The following is a 13,860-nucleotide window of genomic DNA, read 5'->3' on the forward strand; positions in this document are numbered from 1 at the left end:
TTATAATAAATAGAAGGAATACATAACTGAATTTCTATTATGTATGAAATAATGAACCTCGATGATAATTGAGTAAAAACTCCCTAAAAATGACAGCTGTTTAAATAAGTATAATACTTATCTAATTCTATCTTCCTTTTATACCATGTATAAGAGCCAATAACAATCATTATTTGCTACCTAATATATTATTAATTTGGTATCTAAAATTATTGTTGTATTGACTATTATAATAGTAATCGATAAAAAGCAAAAAATAATGATAGTATTTTTTAAAGCCATCTTTCACATGATAAAAACATTATTTTTTAAATTATATATTTTTAAAAAAATAATGAATTTAAAAAACTTATTTAGTAAAAAAAAAATGATGCAGTTGAAAATATTCATGGTTATTGGCATCAAAATCAACTATTAATACTAAATGATATTTTAAAAGAGATTTATTTATTTAAAAAGAAAAGTATTTATTAAAAGGGAAGATGTTAAGATTTTTATAAATATATTAAAGCAAAAGCTTTTCTGTGATGGTATAGACATTCTAGGTATGTACCATAGATGACTTAAAACAAAAAATTATATTAAATAAGAATCCCACTTATAATTTAAAATACAAAATCGTATTAACAGTATCATGAATATAATTTAAAACAAAATTTTTAACTTTATTTATTATTTATTAAAAATATATATAATAATATTATTAATTATGACTATCCACGTCCCAAATCGGACACCGACGCAAGCTGCCTTTCCATTAATATAAGAAACTTTTAGGGGCATGACGGAAGCCGTGGCGTCAGAGAGTTCTTGAAGCGTCCTCTTAGTTCTCTCAATCCCCGATGGACGCTTTCCTCGCCGCTAATGATCATCCCAGGGTGAACCGGAGGGGAACGCTGCGTCACTAATTAAAAATTCTTCTCTTGTGAGAGCGAGAGAGAGCGAGAGAGAGGCATGGAGAAGGTTGGAGAGAAGAGGAGGGTATGCGTGACCGGAGCGGGAGGGTTCATAGGCTCATGGCTGGTGAAGCTACTCCTCAACAAGGGCTTCATGGTCCACGGAACGGTTAGAGATCCAAGTACCGTCCCCTTTTCCCTTCTGCTTTCCCCGCTTTCTTCCATCTTTGTAGCCTTTGGTGCTGCTTTTCTTGGCTCGTCTCATTCTTGTCTGTGGCTTTGTTGGATTTGTTTGGTGGGTTCTTTCTTTTTCCCTAATTGGACCCGCCGTTGGTACTCCAGTACCACAGTGCAAAGCCTTTTTTCTTGCATTATCCTGTACAAAGATCGAACTTTGGCGTGTTTTGCACAAAAGTCTTTTATATTTTCTTTGTTACAATAAAGAAAGTTGGATTTTTTTTTTTTCGTTCGAAATCAAACCAAAAGCCATTATCTTTTTTAACCTAATCAGAACTTTGGGTAAAATTACAGTACAAGTTATTTTAGGCTTTTATTAGTGTACGCGAGGCTGACTGTGGGTCGTGGTGTTTGTGATTAGATTTGAATGGATTTAGACCCTTAGACGAGGACATTATTCACAGGGGAGATCTCCTGGGTTGTCACTGAGTCTACAAAAATGGAGACCCATTGTTAACAGACATGCGAAATTTCTGAATTGGGCATATTCGCTGCATCTATTTGGAAGCTAAAGGCCAAATTTAAGCTCTTGGATGCGATTGTGTTAATGCCTGCATGTGAGTTAATTGATGATATTTTGTTTAATTTAGCTGATTTCTTGACTGTTTTGTTGTTTTCATGAATTAGAACTTAACCTTAGAAAGGTCATCTATATAAACCCATGGCTTTCGGGTCTCAGGGGTCTTACTGCACATGGAAACTTATCTTTGGTTGGTGTTTTTTCGGTGGCTGGAAGATTGCATCTTTATTGTTAGCTCTATAGTTTTGAATGCATGAACCAATGTTTGCATCTTATCTCATTTTCTAATTCATAACATGTTCTGAAACCTGCTAAATTTGGCATCAGGTGATGAAAAGAATGCTCATTTGAAGAAGTTGGAGAACGCCTCTGAAAACCTGCAACTCTTTAAGGCAGATTTGCTTGACTACAATGCTGTAGCATCAGCGATTGCTGGATGTGAAGGAGTATTCCACGTTGCTAGTCCTGTTCCTGCAATCAAAGTGCCCAACCCAGAGGCAAGATTCCCAGGCAGCTCTTTACCTTTTAGGATGCTTTGACATATCTCACATACGTCCTTCCAATTAGATACGAAATGCTTGTGAGTATATTGCGAGTAATCTTATATTTATGATGGTCATGGCCAATATAATATCAGTGTTTGATATCATGTACCTGTTTTTTTATTCATGTGACAATAAGACAATGTGGTGCACTTCTATGACTTGCTTGCTCATCAAGGCTTGCGACTAAATGGAAAAGGTTTAAGGGTATAGAACTATTAAATGACAAGGATGACATTTTCTGTAGATTATGATCTCTTCTAATTGGCTGTCTTCCATGATATATAGATGCACTTGTAAGTAGAAGGCAATGATGTTTATATTTAGACCTTTTCATATGGTTGGCTTTCCTATGCCATCAGGAAAGAACTGTGCATTTAGTATGCACTTTTTCCACTTCTTATGCAAAAGTTACTGCTTTACAGGTAGAAGTAATTGCTCCTGCTGTAACAGGCACTCTAAATGTGCTCAAGGCATGTTCTGAGGCAAAAGTTAAACGAGTGGTTGTGGTGTCATCATCTGCTGCTGTTGTTATGACTCCAAATTGGCCTAAGGGCAAAGTGAAGGATGAGAGTTGCTGGTCAGACAAGGAGTACTGCAGGACAACAGAGGTGATTGACATAAAAACATATGTATAATGCTATATCATCAAGATCTTGGAGCCGCATAAACTGAACTTTTTTTGCAAGACAATTTAGTGATTTCAGTAGCTAACTGTTGTATGCTTGAATCACATTGGTTATAATGAGCAGATCTCTTCATTTTTTGGTCAATTTATTGGCTTTCTGGTTATTGTGTATTTTCTTTGTTTTATATTTGATTTTGAAGTCCATTTAAATTCTGTTGGCATGCAAGATGATATGGATTCCTACTGACACATAAGATGAAACAGCTAGCTACCTTTCTAGGTTCAAAAGACTACATTAAGTTGCAGTAAGAAGCGTCGAACTGGCTCCTTTTTTCAATGAGGAATAAAGGGAGGGAAAAGACCAAACACAATGCAAATGTCTGGCTAAGTCTACTACAAGACTAATAATTCCTTTCGATTTATCATGGTGCACTGTACTATCCCGAATCGGACGGTACGGGATGTACTATACCAGTTCGGTACCGGTATCTGGTACGGGTGGCGTACTGACACTCGGTACGCCAAAAAAATTTCATACCATACCATACCGATACTATGCTAGTATGACATTGGCATGGGCTCCGGTCTCGAGACGGCGAACCTTGTGTACAGGTATGGACCTCGATATGGAGATCAACCTTAAATGGCAATATTCCTTAAAAATTTGTATATTTCAGGTTATAGTCTGACATGGCTAGAATCTCTAGAGGAAGTTGATTTGATTCTTAGATTGGAATGATTTTAGCAGGAAGTTTCTTATGTTTATTTTCTTATCAGGCCTACTTTGTTTTTATTGCAAGAGGGAGCTAGTCTTAGTAAAATACGTAGTACACTGAGTCCATATGCATAGTTTGATATGTGAAGTATAAGTTGTCCATCAGGGAAAAGTGGATGGCTTTCTTTTATGTATTACACAACAGAATAATATCTATTCTCACCAAGGATGATGTATGCATTAGCAAGTATCAGAGCATGTTCGTTATTACAGCAGAAAAGTGGGTGCTGCAGAAATATGAAGCATGCTACCTGTTATGTTAGCAATTGACTAATGCATCACTAGATTTAAGAAAAAAATGAGTTGGTTGAGGATGCTTTTCCCCCCTTTTTGTCTTTGCAGTGAAATGTGGATTAAGGATGCCTGTCTTTAAACGGTTAAATTTGTAATTAGCTTGTGAAGAACTCCTGGTTTGAGAGTATAGAAAAACTTTAGAACCTTAAAAATTCCTGCAATTCTCACTCACCTCAAAGTCCTAGACTGGCACATAGTATGGAGCATTTAAATATTTTATAAGCTCCATCGCTAAGATGCTATGAGTGAACCTTGAAAATCTTTTCATATGGGTCAATTCAACAAATGCTTATTAACACAAGCACATGTACATACCTATGGACAGTACGTGCTTTGGACACAGGGCACTGAAATGACTAAAACTAGCAAACACCAAAAAAAGGAGGGTTTTTAGGTCATTCAACTTTTACATTATATGTATATAAAAACTAATCATGAGGACTTCAACTGATCTTTAATGCATGTCTAAGCACAAGAGCCATTACAAAGTTTAAAGGCTTCCCTCTTTTAAACTTAACTAATTTCTTTGTGCCTAGACTTCAGGATTCTCCATAGTTTCTGACTTTTAACACCTATATAGCTCCAAAGCTCAACTCCTAGATGTGATATGACCCAAGAAGAGCAGCAAAGGAACTCTGAGCTGTATTGACTGCGATGGAATTAACACTGTGACATGTGCTACCATGTGGAGCTTTTGAAGTAGAAGCCTGTTCTATTGTGGAAGTACTTATGGCTCGATAACGCAGACAAGTAGTTTTTTAGAAGCAAGAATGGCATGTGATGGTTAGTTGTTATTTTGTACTTGATGGAGCATTGACTGAGCATATCACCGTTACCTTTTTATCCTGCTATGGCATAGAATGTTCTCACACACACAGCTGTACAACAACTTTCATGCACATCAGTTCTCTAAGATGATTTTCAAAGTATGCTTATGAATTTATGTTTTAGCCATCTAATCTTATGGATCAATGAATTGCAAGATTTATAAGTTGTATACTCAACATGCCTACTAGATGGTAGGTCTGCATCGCACGGGAAGGCATGAAGTAAATCTGACCACATATTGTGCTCATATATCAAGTATAGTAGAACTTAATTTCCTTTGAATTGTTTAACTATTTGATATAAATACTTTAGTTGTCTTATAATGTACATCAAAGTATTTTTTTCTGTTGGCTCCCTAGAACTAAGTATAATCAACATTTCATAATGCTGCCAGAACTGGTATTTCCTTTCAAAGACACTGGCAGAGAGTGAGGCACTGGAATATGCAGAGAAACATGGACTTGATATTGTAACTGTCTGCCCATGTATGGTTCTTGGACCATTGCTGCAACCCACTGTGAATTCTAGCAGCTTGATGCTTATCAATCTTGTGAAAGGTCTGTTTTTCATTTCACTACTATCTCATTTTGTTGCTTCTATCTGAAAGAATGCAGTGTATTGTTGCCATGATGAACCAAGAACCAGCAAGCCTTATCCATCCTCTGATGTTAATACTATACAGAGGTAGTGAAGCTTATGTCATCTACTGACATCAACATCATGCATTTGCTTTTTTTTTTTAAGAGCTTGTCAAAGGACAAATCTTCAACACCCGCCATTTCTTATAGCTTTCATCAAACATCTTCCCATACCGTTCTGCTATTGGTCAAACCATCACTTTGTTTTGATTCCATCTGGTGCATGGCAATCCAAAAAGTTTGATGCTTGCTGGACTCTCATCTTTTGTACAACTGGAAACTAGTTTTCATTCCCTTAGCCTTGTAGAGTCTTAAAATATTTTCATTCAATGTGTTCTCTGACAAGTTCAAAACATGGACCAATAGCCATTTTCTTTTCAATTACATTGATAAAACTATAATGATGCTTGACATAATTAGTTTTTCTCGCCCATCTCTACTTTTTCCTACATACCGTTATGGCTGTTAAATCTCAGATTGCTATACCATTATGTCATCTGTTTTCACCAAAAATCTCATTTTGGTATATTGATTGACGTGGATCAGAAAAGAATTAATTTAAATTATTATGGGTTATTCATAGATAAACTCCCCTGTTCAACTCTTCCTCTTTGTAGGCCCTCTTTTTGGGCATGTTCTAGAAGAATGAAGAAAACGCATCCAGAAAGAGAGAGAGAGAGAGAGAGAGAGAGAGAGAAGTTCAGTTAGCTCATGCCAGTCTCCATTTATTACTATGACAAGCTTCAGTTGGCCAAGTTTTGAAAAAAAAAAAAAAGGTATTTTGCTCAAAAAAAAGGAGAAAAAGAAAAGAACTAGGAACGTTGGTCTTCTCTGTTCCTGCTGGTCCTCTGTGATCTTGCCACCTGCATTCTAGCTTCCATGACTTCGACATCCAATTTCAAGCTGGATACTATTTGTCTACTCCAGGAATGATGGACAAAGTGCTTAGGCATGCTATTTATTAGATACTTGGTTTTGCTGATCACTTTTTTTCTATAATTTTTTTTGCAGGAGTTCGTGAATCTGTGGAGAACAGAGGCTGGCACTTTGTGGATGTCCGAGATGTAGCTGATGCACTGCTTCTGGTATATGAGAAGCCCGAAGCATCTGGACGCTACATTTGTGCATCTCACTTGATAAAACTTCATGACCTGGTGGACATGCTTAAGAGCATGTATCCCAACTATAATTACCCTAAAAGGTAAGCCTTCATTACCAACTAATTGCTTTTTTTTCTGTTGAGAAAAAGAGTTGGCAAAGCCCAATGCAAAATGCTTTTAGGAATTACCAACTAGTTATCTGTAGTAAGTTCTTTGATCTTGAATATTTTGATGGCAGTTTTGTTGAGGTAGATGAAGGCAGCCAGCTGAGTTCAGAGAAATTAAAGATGTTGGGATGGAAATGCAGGAGGCTTGAGGAGAGCCTTATCGATAGTGTTGAAAGTTATCGAGATGCTGGTCTCTTGAGCAAAGATTGAATCACTCTACATCATTAGCTTGGTGATGAGTGAAAAGCTGTTGTGGAGGTTCCAGTCTCGCAGGGTCCATTGAAAGCCGTTATCGTAATGTAAACGTTATGAAGAAGCCAATAAGCTGCAAGCTTGTGGTATGTACTAGAAACAATGATGTTTTGTTCTTTTTTTGTGCGCGCGCGCGCTTGTCTTTGTACAATTACTGTGCCAACCAGCCAACAAGTTACAACTATAGTTTACTCGAACCCAGTTATTTGCAAATGTTTTAAAGGTAGGTGAGATTTGGTTGATTCTGTCATTTGTGTACAGTGCGTGGTATGCTGAACTGATCCGTACGGGCCAGTTCAACATGTACCATATCGGTACCGGAGTCAATCGGTACGATTCAACCGTGGAAAACAGTTTTTGGTGCGAAGTGGTATGGTTCGCACCAGTACGCGCAGGGCAATGTGCCTAAAGAAGATGAAAGAAGAGGAAGAAAGAGGAAGGAAGAAGAGAAAGAAAAAGAGAGAGGACAAAAGAAGAAGACTTACCAGTACTAGGCCTCGTTAGGGTGATCCTCGTTGGGGTGCTCACTTTTCTTTGCTTGTGGGAGAAGGGGGGAAAGAGAGGAGAAGAAAGAAGAAGAATCGGGAAGAAAGAAGAAGAGAAAGAAAAGAAAACGACGCGGCCATGCGCGTCCCGTGCGCGTGGCTTCGCTCGTGGAAATACGGTGAAACGCGTCCTGCGTGCGGTGCAGGGCGCTCTCGCCATGGACTGGATCAGTACCGGTTCGGTACAGCTCGAATCAGTGGCGACTCGGTCCGAGTCGCTACTTGTACGCCGATCGGTACTGGTTCGGTGTACCTTGGTACAATGACTGAATTTTTGTCTCTCTAAAATGCTCATCCAAGGAGGTTGTATATAGAGGACCTTCTAAGGTAGACAAAAGGCTCGTTTGGTTTGCGGGAAAGGAGGGAAAGTGTGGTCAACGGGAAAGTAATGAGATATCTCTTATTTGGTTGGAGTTTTCAAAAGAGAGAGATGGAAAAGTTGTATTCTCATGAAAATATGATTCCCATATTTTAGAAAAAGTCTTTGCCATGAGAAACATGGAAAAGTTACTTTTCCATGAGCTGGGAACCACTCTATTTTTATTTTTTTCCCAAAAAGATCCTTCAGCATTAAAGAGGCATTAAAGACCTAATTTTTATTAAGGATGTAATAGAAATTATACATAACTTTTTCAAAAAAGTGGATGATCAACTAAACATAAGCACTCTGTAAATCTGTCACTTTTCCATGGTCAACCAAATATGCTAAAAGTACTTTTCCAGACATCCTTTTCTAGAAATCTGCTTTTAAGGAATCATATTTGTAGAAAAAAAATGCTTTCCGCGAACCAAACGAACCCAAATTTTTTTTTTTTTTAACAAAAGAAGGTGAATTTCCTTGTGGATTAGTAATTTCCTGTTATCATGGACATGCACTTGCCTTGTTCCTCGTTTATTCTTGGTGAATTTAAGGACATGAAGACCATCGCTGTCAAGGTTTTGAGGAGAAGAACTTTTTGTTCATGGTGGCTCTAGCATTATTCCTGTCTTTGATTTGGGGGAATGGCTGTAGATTCTTTAGCCCTTAAAAAATGATTACCTTGAGGACAAATTGGGCTGAGCGGGCTTGTAGGAGAGGCTGCTTAAGTTGAACCAGAAGGAAAAATGTCCCAGGACAAGGCTAGGTCTTTTGATGGTAAGATTGCAGGTCAACCAAAATTAACATCATGATGATGGAGAAGGGATTTTATCAGGCTCCTGGAAGGAGTGGAATGCAAGGGACTGATTTGTTTCTTGTTTTTTTTTCTTTTTTTCAGAAAGACATTATCAATTTATCAGGCCAACCATATGGAGAATTTTGAGTATTTTCAGCCTAAATCTTGCTCATTTCCACGATCACAATCAAAATAAGGTTGCGTGAAATGAAATGTCTGCAGCTCGCACCTGCATGAATCTTAAATTTTGAAGGGTCTGCCATGTTAATTTATATAGCTTGTCTTCCCGTGCACTATAATCCTACTAGCAAGTTTTTCTCTTTTTTTTATAAAATAGATGATTCATATAATTTTAATACGGATACATCTAGACAAGTCAAAATATAGTATATTTTGGAGTGCACTAGGTAGTTCACTCTTTCTAACCTAAAAAGTGTTTTCGAAGTGATTAATCGAGGCCATCCAGTCTGCAGCCTCGTTGGTCTCTCTATAGACATGCCTACTAATAAATTTTTAGAATTTTTTTCTCGCTGCTAAATTGGGCAAAGGCCTTTGCAGACGGTGGAGCTCCAGCCTCCAGCTCCAATTGATCAGTAAGTGGTGGCCTCCTACTGAACCATGCTTGACATGGTTCGTGGCCTTCTCTGCGTGTTTTAAGTTCAATAATGGAACGAACAAGGCTACAGTGCTCACAGAGGGGTCTTCGATTGTTAATGGGTCGGTTCTTGATTTGATGTGTTGGCAGGATGATTTCTCCCGAGCCTTGAAAGCAACCATCGTCACGGTGATGGCGTGGATTCGACTGGTGGATTTGTCCAAGTTTTGGGATCGAGAGGTGGGTCATCCTGGTGGCTGAGGACGCGGGGCGCCCGTTGACGGTGGATGGAGAAACTGTCCATGGTGCTCCTTCTACCAAGTATAGTGTCTCCTGCCATCCTGATGATAAGGAAACGATAATTTCGTCCAAGTTGTCCGAATTCGAAACACGCGGACGTCGATTAAATTAGAAAACCTGATGTCCCACGCTCGGATGGCTTGCTGGCGGTTATGCTTTCCTTCCATTTGTACCAAAGTGGCGCTAGAATGACGTACTCACACCTGAGGCAGTGAGCCCACGGGTCGGAAAAGGCACGCGAAAAACTACGACCTGTATCGAACATTTTCTGATAGAAGGGAGGCTCAGTGGAGGCTGCTATGTTAGGGGGCTGGTCCCTCCCTCTCCCCTCCTATTATTTACCAAAAAAAAAGGAAAGATTTCCTAGGTCAAATTTGTGCCTGGTAAACATGAGACACTCAAGTGTTTCGATATTCTTGCAGAAATGTAGTGTTTGCTTGCCTGGCTCGTAATTTTCTAGAGCCTACTTTTAAGTCCTAACCTAAATTCTAGTCAAACTTGCTGGCCCAGAAGAAAAAATAATTCTACGAAGATCTTTTTTTCTTTCTTATAGTATTTGAGCGGTAGAGATATTGAGTTGATATAGGCCATATCCAATCCACAAATCTAACAGAAAATCCGGCCTAATTCTACTATATTCTCCAAATATACCCTGAGCAAATATCTTGGGCAAGGGGAACTGCTTGCAATATGTGTAGGTCTATTAGAGAGGGTTTTCAGCTCATCGGGAAGGGTTTTAGCTCATCATTGGTCTACGTCTGTTACTATTGATTCTTGTGTGCTGGATTGTCCTGTTAACCTTAAACCTACCCTTGAGATTACTGTAGATGCTATCAACTCTACTTCTGTTTCTGCTTTTATTCATTATAGTACCTGGAATTTACATCTTGTCCAGCAAGATCATGGCTCTCACTTGGATGATATTACATAGAGGATTCCTTTTTCATATACTTAACAGTCGATGGGTTGTTTATACTTTTTTTATCATTTGATGTTGTTCAAACTCATGGTTAACGTTGACATGGTTGGGCCAGTCTGCCGAAGTTGCTTTCTATGCCTTGGATTAACTTCTTAATGGAAAAAGCTGTGGAATAGATTTCCTACTAATCTTTAACTCCATGCTCTCTATATTTAACCTTTTGTGTGGATTGCAATCCGAGTCTACTGAGCGTTTGTTTTTCAATGTTGTAGGGCGGCCTTGATTCATATGTAACTCCATCCAGGGAATCTCTGAGATGGATGACTGTCAATAGGGAGGATGCTATTCAAGGTGGTTGGCTTTCTTTGGGCAGCTTGTCTAGATACTTATTAGGGTATGGCTCTTATGGGCAATGTTTTGTGGGGGAAAGACTTAGAATAGGCTGGCATTTGATGGTCCTATATCTTCTTCCCAAGGCAACTTTTGGCTGGCTTTGGCCATGGCAAAATATTATCATCATCCTCAGCCTTCCAAGCCAGTGGTCGATGAGGGTCTCAAGGACACCTTTCCATGAGATGGTTAAACTTAATTTTGATATGCCTTTTCTTTAAGGGTATGTTTGCTTCCCAACCGGAATCAAAATTGATGTCGGATTTGGAATAGATTCGAATAGAAATCGGAATGACTATATTTCCTAATGTCTTTGGTTTGTGGCTGGAATTAAAATTGAAATCGGAATAAGATTCCAATATTTTGGAAGAGTTGGATTTGGGTTTTTGGGGATTGAGGAATTCCTATTCCTCCTTGGAATCTAAATGACAACAAGACTCTCCCCAACCAAATAGTTGGAATCGGAGACTCATTCTATTTCCATTCCAAAGCCCAACTCACCCCAACCAAATGCTCTTAATTGATAGGATGACAGGGAATTGAAATTATTGCTCGTGATCTTAATGGATGCCCGTGTTTTGCTCTAGCATGTGAAGCATCAGCTTTAATAACAAAAGCAACAGCGCTAACCCTATGTTTGGTTGGGGTCATAAGAGAAAGAATGGATGAATTTGGAAAGATGGACAACCTTCATTTGTTATTGGTTTTAAAAAAATTTTTAGGAAGGATAGATGAAAAGAAAAGATTGCCTATCTCTCCCGACCCGCTAATTTGCATCCTCCAATTTGGTGGATGCAAGGAAGGATGGATGGAGCATGTTAGGGGTGGATTTCTATATTGACAAAATTATTGCTCATTAATTTTTGACAAAACTCTAACACTTCTTTATTTTTTTATTTATTTTATATATGTGTATATATATATATATATATATATATATATATATATATTTATTTATTTTACTATACTATTAACTCTATACTATTAAATTTTGTTACTAATTATTTTAATTTTAGTACATATTGTCATAATTATAAGTAAATAATTAGGATTGTCTTTTATTTTTTATTTATATTCAATATTTTTTAGTTAACTATTTATATGGAATTAAATAACTATTTAAATTAAATTATTAATTAATTAATTAGTTATTTACATCATTAGTATATATAAATAAAATTAATTCATATATAATTAGTCTATAAAATTATCTATTTCATCTAATTAAATTAAAATTAGAATATTTATATAATTTTATATAATCATAAATTACAAAGACTGCATGTTTATATATTGCCCTACTTTTTTAGTATAAATAAGTATTATACATTGATAATAATAATATTTTTTTAATCAAAGGATAGTTTAATAAAATTGTCAAATAAATGTCATCCATTTTCTCCTTCGGTTGCAAATGTCCTCCAAAAAAGGTGAGTAATGATATATTTCACACTCTCGTTATTTATTTGGCTATATTTTATTCTATTCATTGCTTATCCAAGAGTAGGCACTGCATCAGTTGGCCTTCTGGACATCTGATAACTTGCCATCCTCCGGACAAATATACGGTCTGATATAGTTTTGAGAAATGCAGTCAGGTATTTTACACACAACACACACACACAAGAAAAAAAGAAAAAAGATCTGGTGCTTTTCAGAGCCAAATAATGGACCTGGCAATTTCTTTCCCTCTTGTTTTTTCCCTTCATGCATGCTTTCTCTTCTGCAGGTGACTCGAGCTTGTTTTCATACTGCTCTCTACATGGCCTATGCTTCTTACATCGCTTTTTACCTTTGCCGGCTGAAAAACACAAACTCCATTAAGACTTATGTACTTCGCACTACAAATTCAGAAAAGAATGGTATTGAGTACATGGAATAGTCACAGTTGAGCTGGTTTCCCTTGTTTAACATATTGGTTCAACCTTCACCCAGCATTAATGGCAAGGTGTGACTGGTTTGCCTTACAATGGGGCATAGGTGTTCTGAGCTCTAGTTCAGTTTAAGCGATCAGGTTTGAGGATGATCACTTAATATATATATCTTTTTCCCTAGTATGAGCCATATAACAGCTGTGTAGTTTACCTTTTTAAATGAGAAAAAAAGTCCTTCAGTGAAAAAATTTGGACCACCTGTGGATCTTGGACAGCTTCTGTGAGCTACATATATCTTTTTGCATGAAAAACATTGGAGAAGTCTTCTATTTTCTATATGGTTTTGATGAACACATTGCAGAACTCTTCTACTTTGTGTATGGTCACGCGTAAGCGACCAACAGCATGCGAAGACTTTGTACTTAACGTTCTTTTTCTTAAGGAAAAAAAAAGACTTGTTTTTAATGAAAATGATACTAATTTCAACAATCCTACATGTCAAACCATAACAAGTCAAAGCGAAACCTGCCAACCTTCAAACCAGTTAAATTTTAACAGGTTTTAGGTATTCTGATTGGTCAACCAAAGCTTGGCTTGGGAGAAAATTCTGGAGATTGATTTAATTGACCTTTCAATGATTGACATATGTTAGTATCATGCAGATGCGATGTACATGATATCGAGATTGGATAGAGATCATGTGAGAGAAACAATTGATGAAATGATTCCTCTTTTCCTCCTTTTTAAGCTATTGCACTCCTCTTGTTGTCTTTTAAACGGGAACTGAGTTAATTACGAACACATTGCAAAATCAGATATACATAACCTTACTCCCGTATACAGAGTGGTTGTTTTTATATTTTAAAACCTATAACACCTAGATCACCAGGACTCGCCCTCTTAATTTGTTGTAATTTTTATTCTATTATTGCAATTTTTCCTTTCCACTTTATTTCATCCCCTTCTTCAAACCGGCCAAGGATCGATGCGGTCTGTAGACGGCTTTCCATATTGAAGACTATCTCTTGAATGTTTTTATCTACGCATTTAAGGAGAACATGTCCTCCTTTCTTATGTCCCAAGAAAAGAGATGGAAAGGATTATAGAATCTAAGGACATAGATCTTGTTGGATTACGCAATCCAGGGACTGGTTCATAACAAAAACCAACAATATAGTGCCGTGCAACCAAGGTTTTATAAGACAG

At 37.3% G+C, this 13,860-nt stretch overlaps 1 protein-coding gene across 2 annotated transcripts; it reads left to right on the forward strand.

The window, feature by feature from the left end:
- The first annotated feature begins 786 nt into the window (after nt 1-786).
- On the forward strand, nt 787-7,074 carry LOC103695828 (cinnamoyl-CoA reductase 1-like). 2 transcript variants are annotated; one of them, XM_088716283.2, is made up of 6 exons: nt 787-1,078; nt 1,981-2,150; nt 2,621-2,806; nt 5,115-5,277; nt 6,370-6,559; nt 6,697-7,074. In XM_088716283.2, the coding sequence occupies exons 1-6, from the start codon at nt 955-957 to the stop codon at nt 6,833-6,835; spliced, it is 972 nt and encodes a 323-aa protein (XP_088572409.2). In that variant the 5' UTR covers nt 787-954; the 3' UTR covers nt 6,836-7,074. The 2 variants fall into 2 exon arrangements, with proteins under 2 accessions (XP_088572409.2, XP_088572410.2); XM_088716284.2 differs by lacking the exon at nt 787-1,078 and adding an exon at nt 1,592-1,690.
- The last annotated feature ends 6,786 nt before the right edge of the window (nt 7,075-13,860 follow it).

Source organism: Phoenix dactylifera, chromosome 2 (genome assembly GCF_051530095.1).
Source record: "Phoenix dactylifera cultivar Ajwa chromosome 2, Ajwa_hap1_PhDact_Kaust_v1.1, whole genome shotgun sequence".
Classification (NCBI taxonomy): Eukaryota; Viridiplantae; Streptophyta; class Magnoliopsida; order Arecales; family Arecaceae; genus Phoenix; species Phoenix dactylifera.

Excerpts from the sequence above, each read along its gene's own strand:
- LOC103695828 (XM_088716283.2), top strand. The coding sequence starts at position 955 with ATGGAGAAGGTTGGAGAGAAGAGGAGGGTATGCGTGACCGGAGCGGGA. Across the intron at positions 2,151-2,620 it reads TCAAAGTGCCCAACCCAGAG|GTAGAAGTAATTGCTCCTGC; the intron begins GCAAGATTCCCA and ends ACTGCTTTACAG. Across the intron at positions 2,807-5,114 it reads AGTACTGCAGGACAACAGAG|AACTGGTATTTCCTTTCAAA; the intron begins GTGATTGACATA and ends TAATGCTGCCAG.